This window comes from Chinchilla lanigera, unplaced genomic scaffold (genome assembly GCF_000276665.1).
Source record: "Chinchilla lanigera isolate Chin_1 unplaced genomic scaffold, ChiLan1.0 scaffold00028, whole genome shotgun sequence".
NCBI lineage: Eukaryota > Metazoa > Chordata > Mammalia > Rodentia > Chinchillidae > Chinchilla > Chinchilla lanigera.
In genome coordinates this window covers 18,469,128-18,485,055 of record NW_004955429.1, presented here as the reverse complement: position 1 = coordinate 18,485,055, position 15,928 = coordinate 18,469,128, and the positions used below count along the sequence as shown (strand labels likewise).

Sequence of the window (15,928 nt, the reverse complement as noted above, 5' to 3'; positions counted from 1 at the left end):
CCGTGGATGAGCACTTGCCGTGTTCACTCCCCCAAAACAAGACGACCTCTGAGCACCAAGAACTCTATGCACTGTCACAAAGAACCACGTGGTTAGGACGCACTGAGCCACAGAAAGCCACGAGAAAAAGAAAAACCACAGCTGACTGCAGTTCCGCCTTTGATTTCAGCGTTCCCTGTCCTGCGTCCCGAGGCCGCCACCCATGGGAGCCTCCAGAAGGCCTGTGCGCTTCTTACCTGGTCAGTATAGGTGACGCCTCGGAGGCAAGGGGGCCTGCGTCACAGGAGGTCAACAGGGCTGGGAGAGGGACCCCCACACGCTCCACCCTCCGCGCCCGGGCCCTTCCGAGCTCCAACAGTGCCTCTTCTACACCCTCTCGTGAACGCACTGTGCCCCCAGGGACCCCTGCTCACCTAGGACCAAAGTTTGTGTGGACATCCGGCTTCCCAAGGCTGGGCGGTTCTCCGCCAGGATGAAAGGTGGTCCTTCAGAACATGGTAATAGGAGCTGTGAAGAAGAGACTCACCGCGACGTGTTTTAATATAAATATTTTATTTCTGTAGCATACAAAAGGTATAAACACGATTTCTGTAAAAGCAATCACCCGCACTCAAGCAGAGTACTTGGCAGTGGGGCTGTGGCTTTCTGGGCCAGAGGACAGGATGAGACGGAGTTGTCCTGGAGGTCCCCAGTCCCTGTGACACCCTGCGGCTGGAGAGGAGGCGGCCTTGTTTCACCAGGCGGCCTGTGAGCTCACTGGGACAATGGGCGCAGAGGCGGACAGGCTTCAGGGCACTTAGAAATGAGGCACTTGATGGGAAGCTTGCCTGCGCTGGAAACCAATCCCGTCAGCACGCGCGGGCCCACACAGCAGAGCCGTCTCGTCCGGGACCTCTGGCCTTCCTGTGGCCATCTCATGTGCAGCAAGGAGCCAGGGCAGCCGGGACAAGGGAAGGCCAAAGAGCGGAATCGCCCCGGGGCACTGACCCTCATCCCAGGCTGGCGGACGCTCTGGGCGCCCAGGCTCGGGAGCCGGGCCACGCTGCGCGCACAGCTGCTTTTGGATTCTTGAGTCTGGATTCGAGCAGGGCCAGTGAACTGGAAGAGCGTCCGTTTGCTGGGAGGTGTGCATCCTCGGGAAGGCCGAGCAGGCGTCTTGGGATGTGCGGCGCCCCAGGAGCACCGTCCACACTGACGGCCAGCCTCGGGGACCCGGAAACAAGGCGAGGGCCCGGGCTCTGCCCAAGGGAGGCCTGCAGAGTGCAGGTCAGCCGCCTGGCCCCCCAGCCGCGCCTGCACCTCTCTGACAAGGACACCACGCAGGGCCCGTATGTGGTGCTCCCTCACCCACCCCAACACCTGCAGGTGAGTGCGGGGAGCACAGCGGGCTCAGAGTAAAGGCGGCTATCGAAGGATTCCGTCCTCCCTGGACGGCCCTTTGCGGAGATGGACACAATCAGAGCCAGTTCTGCCAGAGCCCATCGCAGATCCAGCCGCACACCCTGTGGTGGAGACGGGCACCCGCCGACCTGGGGGGGGAGAGGGCGCCTGGCGACCAGGAGGGAAGAGGGGCCTGTGGGAAGGAGAGGCCCGGGAGGCCGAGCGTGCGCCCGGGTTCTTTTCAGGCAGTAAACTGCGGACGCCGCCCTCTCCCGTGAGGAAGCTCGGCAGGACAGCAGCAAGGTCACCTGTGTGGACACACAGTACCACGGAGTCTGGGTTCGCTCAGTGCTGATGGGAGACGGCACTCTAGAGCCCGTTTCCCGAAGCACAGCCACGTGGATGCTGCTGAGGACCATCTGCAGGGCCTGGGCCCGGACTGCGCCACGTTCTCACGGCCCTGACTGCAGCCCACTCCGGGAGATGCTCGCGCCATGGAGCCCGAGGACAGCCCCGGAGCAGGGCGCGGTCGGCAGCGGCTCGGCCTCTTCTGCGTACGTCAAGTCTGCTGGGACACTGCCACATCCTTCGTGTGGGTTATCTGCAGCTGCTTTGGATCCGAGTGGCTGTGGGGGACTAGCAGGACTTTTGTAGAGAGAGTGCATGCTTTTTCCTGCAGGCTAAAGGCAATTTAGAGCACTGTCTCTCTTTGAAAAGAGATCTAGAAGCCAGAGACTGGGGTGTATACCTATAATCCCTGCACTCAGGAGGCTGAGGCAGGAGGATCACAAATTGAAGGCCAGCCTGGGCTACATAGTGAGACCCATGTCTCAAAAAAAAAAAAGAAGAAAAAAAAAAAAACCTGTGAGAGCCTGATCTGATTCTTCAGGCCGTGAGTTTCGGAGCGCAGAAAACCTTTTTCAGGAGAGACCAACTGCAGGACAGTGACCCGGGAGTCCCCGCTGCCCTGAGCAGTGGCTCTGGCTGGAACAGCTCACTCAGAAAGTTGTGCCCTGACTGAGTCTGTCCAGCCCAGAGAAGGGCCGTGTGCATGCTGCGTGGACAGACACACCTGAGCACACATCTGCGCACACACACTATACACATACATGTGCTCAGGGGCCACCAGAAGGGGCACACTTTTCTTTTTGGTACCGGAAAGCGAACTCAGGTCCTTGCACTTGCCAGGCCTGTGCCGCTGAGCTGCATCCCGGCCCACGGGGCAGACTTCTGCCCCGGGAGCTCTGTGTGAGGAGGCTCCCCGCGCCCCGCTCATTCGCACGCCAGCTTGCTGTCGAAGCTGGAGAGCCCGATGGCGAAGGCCTGCAGCGCGCACAGCGGGTAGTTGTAGTCCAGGGTGAACACGTCGTCCGCCACACGCCCGAACTGCATGACAATGTAATCAGCTAGAAGCAGAAAGCAAGGGGATGTTACAAGGTGACACAGGCAGGCCCGGCGTGCACTGCACGCCCGTACGGCAGGCACATGGGAGGCTGAAGCAGGAGGATCGCAAGTTTGAGCCCAGCCTGAGAAATTTAGTGAGACCCTCAAAATAAAAATAAAAACAGGGTTCAGGTGTAGCTCAGTGTGAAGATCCATGGTTCAGTCCCAGGTATGGAAAAAAAACCCATGACTGTATTGGGGGAAAATCTCTGCTCAGAACCCTAAGCTGGTCGGTCAGTCACCAGTGCCCTTTAACTGAGAGTGGGGGCTGGACAGTGATGTCACACGGTGGGGGGACAGTGATGTCACACACACGCACAGTGTGCGTGAAGCCCCAGCTTCCACCCCAGCACAAAGGCGGGGTTTCCCCATGCAGTTCAGGACGGTCTTGAATTCAGGTGATGCCCCCCGCTTCCACCTTCCAAATACTGGGATTACAGGAGTGCACCACCATGTCCCTCTCTGGGCTTCTAAAAAAATCAAAAGGGCTGAGGATGTAGCTCACCGTGAAGACCCTGGTACAATGCCCAAGGCTATTTTTTTATGGTCTTTTTAAGACAGGGTCTCGCTATGCAGTTCAGGCTGGCCTTGAGCTCACTTTGTAGCCCAGGCTGGTCTTGAACTTGCAACGATCCTCCTGCCTCAGCCTCCCCAGTGCTGGGATTACAGGTGTTAGCCACCACGTACGGCCTTCCCAGTGCTATTTTTAAAAAAAGGACAGGAAGAGGCAAGGAGTGTCTGCTCATCACAAGCAAAGTTTGTGCGTGAACTGCTCTCACCTGCAAAGACTGAGCGACTACCCTGAGTAGCACGGAGGGCAGGCGAGGGCAGAACACGCCCGGTGAGCCAGGGTCACGAGCAGCTTCCCGGGTCTCCTGCGCCCATATCGAAGCCCACCCAAGCCTCCCTGTAGCTCCTCTTCCCCTGCAGCACGGCGGAGGACATCTCCTCCAACGCTGCCCTTCTGTCTTCGCAGAGACCCCTTCCTCCTGAGGGCTCACCCCTGCACCGGTGGGGCCCCTCCCGTCCCGCGGCCGCCCCGGCGTACGGTCGTTATCGTGCACGATCTGGAAGTTCTTCACGGACGCCTGGGTGACCCGGCCGTGGAAGTTCAGCACGTAGGACTGCGTGTCGTCGTTCCACACCGGGGCCTTGTTGTGCAGCTCGATCAGGTTCTCCATGGCTCTGCGCTGCCACTTGCAAAGCAAGCTCTCGTGGTCCTGCGGGGAGGACACTCCGGATGGAGGACGGCAGGGCCGGGGCTGCTCTCAGTTCTCCAGGTAAAAAGCACAGCAGGGAAACGCTTATGTTTCAGAAAGGGCAAAACAGGAGTGAAGGACAGCGCCAGCAGGACCCCAGCCTTTCCCTCTCCTCACTATACGCTGGCCAGCGTGCCTCTCTGCAGCCTTCGGGATGGTTTCTGACCCCTGACCTCAGCAAGGCCCCAGAGCTGCCCGGTCCCCAGGCTGTGAGCAGCGGTCCCAGGGCCGAGCCTGGCGCTGCTGTGCGTCTGGAGGGGCGGCGCTGCCGCAGTGGTTTCTTCTACCTGCGCTGCGGCGCTCACAGGCCCCTGCTGGTCAAATGTGCTCTTACTTACATTTCGCGGCTGAAACGGGATCCGTCCATGATTCATATTCATCCCCGGAATAATCACAGACATTTTCCTAGGCCCTTTAAATCCCAGCACATTTGTTTCCTGGGGGACAGGAAAACAAGGCAGAATTTGGAAACACGGGAAAAGGAGAGCAGTTCTGTGCTGATACAAGACTTCCTAAGCATGTCAAATGCTGGCAATGTCAACGGCACCGAGACTGATTTCATTACTTTGCTGCGGTTAAAAAAATAACACAAAACTGAGAATCAAAAATAGAAAGCCTGGCCCAGTGGTACCTGTAGTCCCAACTGCTCAGAGGCTGAGCCAGGAGAAGTGTGAATGTAGGTGTTTGAGACCAGCCTCAACACACAGTGAGACCCTCAAAAGGAAGAACCCAGGAAAGTCTTTCTTTTCTTTCTGTCTGTCTGTCTTTTTGGTTTTTGAGACAGGGTCTTGCTGTGCAGTTTAGGCTGCCCCTGAACTAGCCATATATCCCAAGCTGGCCTCAAACTTATGGCAATCCGCCTGCCTCAGCCTCCCCAGTGTTGGGATTACAAGCATGCACCACCATGCTTGGCCAGAAAAGTATTTCTGTACTTTAAAAAAATGTGGTACTGGAGTGAACCCACAGCCATCTTGCTGAGTTACATTCCCCACCCCCACCCCCACCCCAAGCTGGAACTCACAATGCCCCCGCCTCACCCTCCTGGATGCTGGGACTATAGATGCACAACACTGTACTCGGTTGGAGTTTGGAACTTCTTTTTCAAAAACATTAAACACTTATTATTTTTTTTTCCGGTACCAGGAATTGAACTCACGACCTTGAGCTTGCCAGGCAGGCGCTATGCCGCTGAGCTAAATTAAACACTTATATTTGAAACAGGTTAAATTACGCTGACACTTCACTTTTAGGCTTTAGCAGAACTTTTTTGGTTTTGGTTTTTTGAGACAGGGTCTCACTATGTAGTTCAAGCTGGCCTTGAACTTACTACTTAGTCATGGGGATCCTCCTGCGTTAGCCTGCCGAGTGTTAGGATTACAGGCATGTGCAGTCACACCTGGCCAGACTTTCTTCTGTATGCACTGGGTATGCATGTCTGTACGTTTGTATGTGGTGGTACTAGGATTGAACCCGGAGCCCTTGCACTGAGCTACATTCCCAACCCTTTATTTTAATTTTTATTTTTGAGACAGGGTCTAGTTAAATCTCTAAATTGCCCAGGTTGGGCTTGAACTTGTGATCCTCCTGCCTCAGTCTCCCAGAATGCAAGGATCACAGCCCTGGACCGTCTCAATGGGCAGTCATTAGGAGTCAAGTGCCCTCCGCGACGCTTGTGCAATGACGAAACTGCAAGGGGTACACCACCCACCCCTGCTCAAGGCGTGGTCGCTAAGGATCCAGAGCAGAGACCCCAGGTCAGCACAGCGCTGACCGAGAAAGGGGTACTGGCAGCCACACAGAATGAACCACGAGGAGCAGAGCAGGGTGGGTGCTGCCTGCACCGGCAGCCCCGGCTACTCGGGGGGCTGGGACCAGCATCCCCGGAGCCCAGGAGCTCAAGGCCGGCCCAGTGATGCAGCAAGACCCGGTCTGAAGGAGGTGATGGTCAGGAGGAGGACAGCAAGGAAGCGGGGAGGGAGGGGAAAGAGAGAGAGAGCAAAGACAAAAGGGGAGGGGGGGAGGAGGAGGGAGGAGGAGGGAGGAAGGAATAAAGGCACAAGGGTCGGTTTTAGTTGACTGTAACCTCCGGTCAATGGATAAGAGGTAGGGAAGGCCCAAATTAAGTGACAACAAAAACAAAAGAGCAGCTAAGGCCAGAAATAACACAGACCTGAAACACAGCTGCCCGTGGCGATTCACACAGAATGCGCACGTGAGGGTATGGAGAAACGACAGCCGCGACCGAGGGGCCACAGACAGCGCGCTTGGGAAGGGAGCGCGGGACGGCACTCACGTAGCAGATGGCAGCCAGCTCCTGCCGGGTGTGGGTCTTCTCCACCAGACCCTGGGCCTTCAGCGGGCTGACGCCGTGGTCGTACACCGTGAACTTGGTCCCCATCAGGTTGGACCTAGCGCCAGGAGACAAGGTCACCATGACGAGGTGCGCGTCCCGTCAGGGAGGGCAAGGACGGCCGTCTGCCTGCCTCAGCGCCTGCGCGGTTGGGGCCGCTTCTTCAAAGACCTCTCGTGGCAATAGGAGGGGGCTTGGGTTTTGCTTTCTTTCTTTTTCTGTTTTTGATTATCCCATCTCCACATGCTAATTGTAGAAAAGATACGGGTTATTCTGCAACGGAGGGACGAGCCCTGCCGGAAGGAGCAGGACAAGGCGAGCGGCTGCGCTTACCTGAGCTTGCCAACGTAGCTTTCCCCCTCGCGAGATAGATCCGTTGGGTCGGTGGAGATCAGGTAGTTGGATGTTTTGCTCTTCTTCCGCTTTCTGCCTGCAAGAAGAAAGACCTAGGGGGAAAAAGGATCAGTCAAAAAAATGAAGTGAAGTGAACGCCCCTGGTTCTAGCTATTCACGCAGCAAGCGTTCAGCAAACGTCTCCCATCGGTGCGGGGTCTGCGTCCCTGGTCCGGCCCTCCCAATGCTGCGCCAGTCCCCACGGCGCTTGCGCAGTGAGGCCCTGGGGCGGGCGCCGGCGTGGGTGCGCTGGGCTGGGGTTTCCTACCAGTCTCCGCTCTGCGCAGTTTCCCTAAACTCACTACTTTGGTTCTCTATATGACGACAGCGGCCCCTCAAGTTATGACCCGCCCCTACACCCGAACAACGGGTTACAACCAGGGAAAGCAGGTTTAACTTACAACCAAAGTGCTGGGTTAGGACCTGGAAGACCCTAGGCCAATTTTTAGTTCTGAAAAGGTTGGGACCTGGTGAGCCAGAAGCAGGTGGGCTACAGCCTGTCCCCAGGAGAGAAAGGACCCCAGAGAGCCGGATTCCTGATGTTCTATGGAAGGGGCCTCTCCTCCGGAACAACGCCCACCTTCCACTCCATCCTCCCTCCCTGCGAGCCAAATGTGTCAACTTGAACGGCGAGTGCAGTGTGCAATTGTTGTTTCTGGTAAACTAGGCACATTTTATAACTCTTTGGTGAATACTAGGAGAATTATTGGTGTTTCTGGTGAATTACACACGTTATACAACCAATTTTTATGAAAAGGTCAGTCAGGCTGGGAGGCGTGTGGGCGCACGCCTGTAATCCCAGCACTCAGGAGGCTGGCAAGTGGATTGCTGTGAGTTCGAGGCCAGCCTGGGTTACATGGTGAGCTCAAGGCCAGCCTCAAGTACACAGCAAGACCCTGTCTCAAAAAAAAAAAAAAAAAAAAAAAAAAAAGCTAAGGGGTGCTTTGGGAGGTTCAGAATGCATTATGGGTATTTCCATTATTTCTAATGGGAAAAATAGTCTTGACTTACAACCAATTTGAGTTACAACCGGCCCTCAAGAACAAAATTGAATTCATAAATCAAGGGCTCACTGTATTTACAACTTTATCCTACCGCTTCTTGTGTCTTCTAAACAAATAATCTTCATCCAATGCCATAAATGAAAGTTCTTCCAAGCCAGGTGTGGTGGTATACACAGGTAATTTCAGCATTCTGAGGGGCTGGGGCAGGAGGATTAAGTTGGAGCCTAGGCCTAGGTGTATAGCTCAGTGCCAAGGACCTGGGTTCAATATCCATTATCACAAACAACAACAACAACATCCAAATGGGCACACCTGTAATCCCAGCACCGTGGAGGCTGAGGTAGGAGAGCCACAAGTTTGAGTCCTATGTGAACAACTTCACAAGACTGTCTCAAAATGAAAAATAGCCAGGCATGATGGCCCACTGAAATACCAGCACTTGGGAGGCTGAGGCAGGATCGTGGTGAGGCCAGCCTCTGAGTGAGGTCAGCCTAAACTATGCAGTGATACTTGTCTCAAAAAATAAAAAACAATAAAAAAATAAAAAGGGCTAAGGACATAGTTCAGGTCCTCAGTACTGGAAAAAAGGTCTCTCTTTAAATTGAGGAAGACACCAGGTGTGGTGGCGCACGTCTGTAATCCCAGCACTCAGGAGGCCGAGGCAGGAGGATTGGTGCGAGTTCAAGGCCAGCATGGGCTACAAAGTGAGCTGAAGGCCAGCCTGAACTGCACAGTGAGACCCTGTCTCAAAAAGACAAATAAAACAAAAAACAAAAAACCCAGGGATATAGTTCTGTGGTACAGCGCCTGCCTGGCAAGCACAAGGTTGTGAGTTTGAGTTCTGGTACCAAAAAAAAAACCAAAAATGACAAAAAACATCCTTAAATTGAGGAAGGACCTTGTCCCTCTTCCCGCTGCCCCTCGTTGTACCTTGTTGGTCTGGACCTAGTGATGTCAGGGGTCTGAGTACTGTCGAATTTATGTGCCCTCGCTGGACCCCGCTAGAGTGGGACAATCCTAGGGAAGCGCGAATGGCAGTGCCTGAGAATGAGGACTCGGATCACAGAGGTGGGCCTGAGCCTGGCTCCGCCACTTACCAGTGCAACCGTAGACAGGTCAGTCACTCCCCAAGCCCTGTTCCCTCATCTATAAAGCAGAGACGAGAAACCCTACATAGTGAGGTTGTGGTAAGAACTGCAGGTGAGAATACACATAACTATCTAGTGCATGCCTCGTATTTGGAAACAGTCAATAAATAGTAGTTATAACAACAACAATGCCTGCTATCATTATCGCATCATTAGGCTCTTAAAGTAAACCCCTTAGTCCTGGTATTAGCATAAAGTGGATTATTTATTTATTTTCTGTCCTTTTGAGACAGGGTTTCACTATGCAGTTCAGGCTGGCTTCAAACTCACAGCGATCCTCCTGCCTCAGCCTCCTGAATGCTGGAATTACAGGCGTGTGCCACCACACCTGGCTTGAAATGGATTTTTTTATTAGGAAGGATTAAATGGTCTTGAACCTATAAATTAGAATTCCTAGGAGGAAAAGTATTTATTTTTTAAAACAGCTTCTGTATTTCATATTTAACACGACCTTCTGTATTTCCAGTTTCTTATATAACTTAAAACCTGCTCTCCTTCCATGGTGCCATTTTCAACGACAATGAAAAGAAAAACTGATCCTTCAGTTCATGAGTGTGAGGATTGGGCGTCCATGCCATCTGCATGAGATGTGCCTCCCTCAAACCTTGTTATGACGTTGGCACATTACCTGTCTGATGTGAAGAAAAAAAAAAAAAAAAAAGAAAAACCAAGGACAGAAACACCCTAAATAGCCAATGGGAAGAAGGCAGGAACACAACACTAACATACCCTCTGGAGCTGGGGAGATAACTCAGCTGAGAACACCTGCCCGACATGCCCAAGGCTGTGTCTGACCCCAGGAGTAATTCTGCTCTATTTTCTTAATTCACAGATAGAGACAGTTCTCTTGGGGTGGTGGCTACGGAGGGAAGGCAGAGCTTGTCTGCTGGACTACGCGCACTCTGAAGATACTGGGAACACGGAATCACAGGGGTAACAGGGCCAGCCACCTCAGGCACAGCTCCCTCTCGGGAGGCTGCCGGCGTCTCCCACAACAGACTTCTCTCAAGAGCAGCCCAGAGGACGGGGAGCAGCTCAGCGGCAGAGCACGCATCTAGTCCGCTGGAGGCATGGGTCAGTCTCCAGCTGGGGAGAAGGAAAAGAGAAAGGGAGGGAGGGCCAGGTGTGGCGCCTCAGCCTTAAAGGATTGTGAGTCTGAGCCAAGCTTGGGCAGTTTAGCAATCTAGCTGGACTCTGCCTCAGAAAAAAAAAAAGGTGAAGAATGAATTCTCATACCTTCCGATTGTCATCCTTTTCCAAGTGCATAAAGTACGTGGGGAAGAGACCCCGGTCCATTCCTTTCTTGTCCCTGGTTATCCGGCACCTCACTGTGACACCGCGGGGGGCAGGGCTGTACGCAAAGTCCTCCAGGTTCTCCAGCTCTCCCAGCTGCGCGTCGAGCTGTGGGGCTGCGGTGCCCGCAGCGCCTGTGGTCTGAAAGCACAGCCAGGCAGGGACAGGAGGCGGGTCAGACACTTCTGTGCTCCTCACAAAACAAAGCTTGCTGATTTACCTCAGTGTCTGGGCTTGACAGAATAAGGCGTTCTACTCGTCAGATGACAAGGATATGAACCGTGGGAAGGGAGAGAAGTTTAGTACAAATATGGGATAAAGACAGCCTTAAAATAGCTGACCTGCTGGGCGTGGTGGTGCACGCCTGGAATACCAGCACACAAGAGGCTGAGGCAAGAGAACTGCTGTGAGTTTGAGACCAGCCTGGCCCACAGAAATGAATTCAAAGTCAGCCTGAACTACACAGTGAGATCCTGCCTCAAAAAAAAAAAAAAAAAAAAATCCACACACCCCCAAAAAGAAAAAAAATAGCTGACTTGAGACAGAAATTCTAGAGGTCTAAATGTGGGCATAGATCTTTCGAAGGAACCTCATTCTGTGGTTGTGTCTAAACACCGGTGATGTGTTAGGGAAAGAGTCAAGTTAGCACCAAAGGAAAATGTGAGAACTACACACTGTGGTTGATCTCTGGCTGGACGCAGAACCAGGCCTCTCCATTTCTAAGTAAGGTGCCTGGGAATTTAGTCTTTTTTCTTCTTCTTCATCATCAGTCTCCTCCTCATCGAAGTTCAAACTGCCTGAGATACCTGCAGAAACGGAGCACAGTCAGCAACCGCCAACACTGCTTTCAGAAACCTTTGAAACAAAGCTTTGACCTTCTTGCTTAAAACACTCCGTCGGAGGGGACCGTCAGTGATAGAGTGCCTGCCTGGTGTGCGTGAGGCCCTGCGTCAGAGTTGAGCACGGGCAGCGTGTGTGTGTGTGTGTGTGTGTGTGTGTGTGTGTCCCTCTAACTATTCTGACCCAAAACAGGTATCTTGCCCAAAATTGGACAATTCTCCATATTTTCACATTGACCTCTTGTGTTCCCACGCACTAATGCCACCCTAACTGCTGAGGGCGAAGCTGTCTGTACCTTGGGTACCTCGGACAAGGCCACTGCTTCTCACGACTTTGGAAGAGCCCCGTAAGAAGTGTGCACAGCTCAGGGAGCTGACGCATGTAGTCACTTGACCCTCACCTGAGATAACACAGACAGTTTTCTCTTGTTCCCCGTAAGGCCACCAAGGCATGCTGTTCTGCTACAGGTAAGATATTCTTCCTGTCCCAGATCCTACACTCCCCTCAAACTCTCTGCAAACTTATTCTTTTTTTTTGTTTTGTTTTTTTTCTGGTACCAGGAATTGAACTCACGACCTCGTGCTTGCCAGGCAGGCGCTGTGCCCCTGAGCTAAATCCCCAGTCCCTCTGCAAACTTATTCAAACGCTGACTGTATAAATAAACAGTGCAGGTGCTGGGCAGTTCCTTTCTCCCGACAGGAGAGAGGGCTCCGCCTGACCTCAGCTTTTGTATATTGACTCCTGTCTTCTTCATCCTCCACTGTCCTCCCTCTGGAGTTTCAAGAGCTGTGCTGGACGCAGCTAATTTATTTTATATTTTTTTTTAGTTTTTTGAGACAGGGTCTCACTATGCAGTTCAGACTGGCCTTGAACTCACTATGTAGCCCAGGGTGGCCTTGAACTCATAGATAGTCCTCCTGCTTCAGCCTCTCAAGTACTGGGATCATAGGTGTGTCTCACCACACCCAGCTACCACCCTAATTAAGCTCTTTAAAATTTTTGTTTCTTTGTTTGTTTTCCGGTACTGGGAATTGAACTCACGACCTCGCGCTTGCCAGGCAGGCCCTGTGCCGCTGAGCTAAATCCCCAGCCCCCACTTTAAAATATTGAACTAGGGGCTGGGGATTTAGCTCAGCGGCACAGCACCTGCCTGGCAAGCGCAAGGTCGTGAGTTCGGTTCCTGATACCGGAGAAAAACCAAAACCAAAAAATAAAATAAAATAAAATATTGAACTAGCCAGGTGTGATGGTGCACACCTGTAATCTCAGCACTTAGGAGGCTGAGGCAGGAAGGTCACCCCAAGCTGGAAGCTGGCCTGCTATATAGTGAGTTCAAGGCCATCCTGAACTGCATATCAAGACCCTGTCTCCCGGGGGGAAAAAAAAAAAAAAAAAAAAAGACGGTATAACATTTTTTTGGTAAGAAAAAGTCAAGATCCAACTATCATGGCTGATATGGCTGTCTTCACTTTGTGCTCATTTCAAATGCCAGTTTTACACCAAAAACTCAATTTCTGTGACTGTATCTTAAGACAGAGATCAAATATTTTGTTCAAATATTTAAGGCAACCAAACTGGACCCACTTAAGGGACATAATCTGCCAAACTGACACTTCTAACATAGAGCTTAATCGAAGAGTTCTTCATGGGTCTCAGTCAAGATGCAAGCCGCTGAAACTTTCAGAGCATTCACTCATCATGCACTGAGTGGTCCATGCCAGGAAAGAACACAGCAGTCATTTCACAGAGCCGGGTGGAAGCCAGCAACCAGGCACTTACAGTCCGGGAGAAAGAACCAGACCAGGGATCAGAAGATCTAGTTGGCTAGATGATTCAGGGTAACTAATTTTAGCTCTTGGTTAAATACAAAGTCCTCTGTTCTGGTGCTTGTCCATTAAACTGTGTCCTTTGCTTTCTTTTGTTGTAAAAATAGTGGTAGTGAAGTCAATAGGGAAGTGTCTTAGTTACTTTCCTCACTGCTGAGACACAGTACCCAACGCCCACCAGCTAAAGGAGGAGGGGGTTATTCTGGCTCACAGTGTGTAGATGTCTCAGCCCACGGCTGGCTCCAAGGCAGGGTGGCCTCGTACAGGGAAGACATCCATGGCGTGGCAGGCTGCAGGCAGCGAAGCAGCAGCAGCAACAGCAGCCGGTTTCCTTCCCTTTTATGACATCCAGCCTATAAGCCCACTGAGTGGTGCCCCCCACACCCAGGGGGGCAGGTTCCCATCATCCAAACCCAGAACTATGCTAAACCAGTCAGTGGACTAATTTAGCACAACACACCCTTAATCTCAGTATCACATGCCCCAGAACCAGCCAGCTCTGAAAAGCTCCCCCTAGGAGCACGTGAGGCTTTGGGAGAAGTCTAGAGACAAGCCATAACAGGAAGGAAGTACCATGATCACCTTCACATTATAGACAGGAAAACTGAGGCTGAGGCAAGCATGTTCGTTCCCCACTCACAGCCACAAGTGGCAGAGATGAGAGTCACAACCACCAAGCTGGCTCCAAAGCTATGCTTTACTTGGTCCATGTCACAAGCCTTAGCCACAGGGGGGGAGGCTCTCTGTTCCCCATCCCAACTGACCATGCATCTTGTTTTCCACATCTTCGCGTCTTTGTGCATGCTATTTCTTCCGGTGAAACTTGCACCTAACCAGCAGTGTGACACAGGGCAAGTTATTTAGCCTCTCTAAGAATTAATTGGTTTATACATAAAAAGGAGAGATAAAAATCTGACATCAGTATTAGGATGCTGCGCTCCCTCCCTCCCTCCCTCCCTCCCTTTATGTGCTGGGTTCTGAATCCAGGGCCTCCAGCATGCTAACTATGTGCTTTATCACTGCACTAGGCACTTAGTCCCAGAAGTGTATCAGAAGATTGAGCAGCAACACTGGGAATGTCAGGGTCTGGCCACTTCCCAGCTGACACCGGCACACAGGCACATACGCATCCTTCTTGGCTCAGCTTAATCACTGTTAAGGCTTGTATGTAGATGTCCCCCCAAAGCCTCATGCCCTCCTAGGTGGGGCCTTCTGGAGCTGGCTGGATTATGGATGTGGGATGCTGGGAATAAGGATGTATGGTACTAAATTAGCCCACTGCTTGGAATTAGCACAGTTCTTGGTGGCACCACCCAAAAGGCTGGCTGCCCAGATGGGATACAAGGGAAAGGCAGACTCCCTGCTTGCTGCTTTGCTGCCTTCTGCCTGCCCTGCCATGGACTGTTTCTCCTCTGTCGTGCTGCCCTGCCTTGGGGCCAGCCGACTATGGACTGAAACCTCTACAAACAGTGAGCTCAATAAAGCTTTTCTCCCTTATCCTTGGGTGTCGCATATTTTGTCCCAGCAAAGAGAAACACAAGTGAACAGTCACCATCTCTTGATACCTTTCTTATCCCCCTATCCCCTGGTAGAGTAATTCTCTTTCTCCCCTGCTTTTCCTTCTTACATACACCACATTCTGACTCGGGAGTTGAGCCGTCAGTCAAACTATCCCCTCACTGGCTTTCCTGCCTCCCACCTTGACTCCTCCCCATTCATTCTTCATGGTACAGAGCAATTTTCTCTATCATATTAATTCAATTTTTTGGTGCTGGGACTGGAACCCAGGGCCCCCAGCCCTGTGCAGAGTAATTTTCCTACAGCCCAAATGTGGTCACACATTGGGCTGTAGGAAACCCCTCCGAGGTTCTCTCCTGTTTTAGACAAGCTCTACCGTCCTGCCCCATGGCCTGGTGGGTTTGAGGTCACTTCCTATCTAGGCATATCTCACCTGTCACCCCCTACTCTGTGTTACTGCTGTTCTGAACAGACAGGTCCTCACCTGTCAAACCCCTGCTCAGGCATCACTCTCTCGTGAGGCACCCTCTCAGGGCTCTCCTGGCACCTTGATTTTCTACCTACATTCTACGTAAGAACAAGAAGCTTCAATTAAAATAAGTGCTCCAGGCTCTCCGCTTCCTGGCTGCCCTGAGGTGAGCAGCTTTCTTCTGCTTACAACCTTCCAACCTGCCTTGGAGCAGGACAACTAGGGACCAAGACCTCTACAGACTGCGAGCCAAAGTACAATGGTCTTCCCTGAAGCTGTGGGCCTTGGGCATTTTGTCTCAGCAATGTGGGAAGTAACCAAGACAGATTCTGGTACCAGAGAAGCGGGGTCACTGCTATGACTACCTGACCATGTGGCTCGGAAGCCTCTGGAACTGGATCACAGGAGGAGTTTGGAAAGATCTGGAGATGCTAACTGGAGAACAGCTCTAGAATCCAAGCCTGTGCGATCCAAGCTTAATGGGAGACCGGTCAGATCTCAGAATGCTGATAAATGGGCAGAGAGTAAAGACCTGGATCGGGTTGTTCCAGGTGGGAACGACTCCATCAACGGTTAGACTCCAGGCCACGTGTGCTATGCTCTGGCAGAAGATTTGTCTGTATTTCGTTCATGCCCTGAAACTTTTTGGGAGACTGAGATTAAGGGTGGAGAACTAATTAATCTGTGGAGGAAATTTCAAGGCAGCTCAGCATTAGGCTGTGGCATGGGTACTGTTGGGGGCTTTTTGCTGAATCTACATTGAGAATCAGGAGCAAAAAGCTCATCTGAGAAATTTTCATTTTCCTCAGAAAGCAAGAGCCTGCTAAGTTTTAGCCAAGGAAAGTGCGGTTGCTGAAAAGATGAAAGAGAAGCCAAGTACTCTGGGTCAGACAAAAGGGAAAGTGGCTTAAGGGCATGTCAGGAACCAGCAAGGCCCCACTCTTCCCAGGTGCAAAACTGCAAAGGGGAAAGACTTTATTAAGAGAAGAGAGCCCCAGGGCACCA

At 52.2% G+C, this 15,928-nt stretch overlaps 1 protein-coding gene across 2 annotated transcripts in view; it reads right to left on the bottom strand.

Annotated features, from left to right (window-relative positions):
- Window positions 1–533: 533 nt before the first annotated feature.
- The window catches only part of Tulp3 (tubby like protein 3), a 59,611-nt gene continuing 44,216 nt past the window's right edge, over window positions 534–15,928 (bottom strand). Inside the window, exons 5-11 of one of the 2 annotated variants that reach the window (XM_013515477.1) lie at window positions 10,946–11,076; window positions 10,214–10,411; window positions 6,766–6,878; window positions 6,376–6,490; window positions 4,421–4,519; window positions 3,825–4,043; window positions 534–2,786 (exon numbers count right to left, since the gene is read on the bottom strand). In XM_013515477.1, the coding sequence (XP_013370931.1) occupies window positions 2,496–2,786; window positions 3,825–4,043; window positions 4,421–4,519; window positions 6,376–6,490; window positions 6,766–6,878; window positions 10,214–10,411; window positions 10,946–11,076 (1,166 nt within the window). In that variant the 3' untranslated portion in view covers window positions 534–2,495. The remainder of the gene's footprint in view (window positions 2,787–3,824; window positions 4,044–4,420; window positions 4,520–6,375; window positions 6,491–6,765; window positions 6,879–10,213; window positions 10,412–10,945; window positions 11,077–15,928) is intronic. The other variant, XM_013515478.1, reaches the window with a different exon arrangement.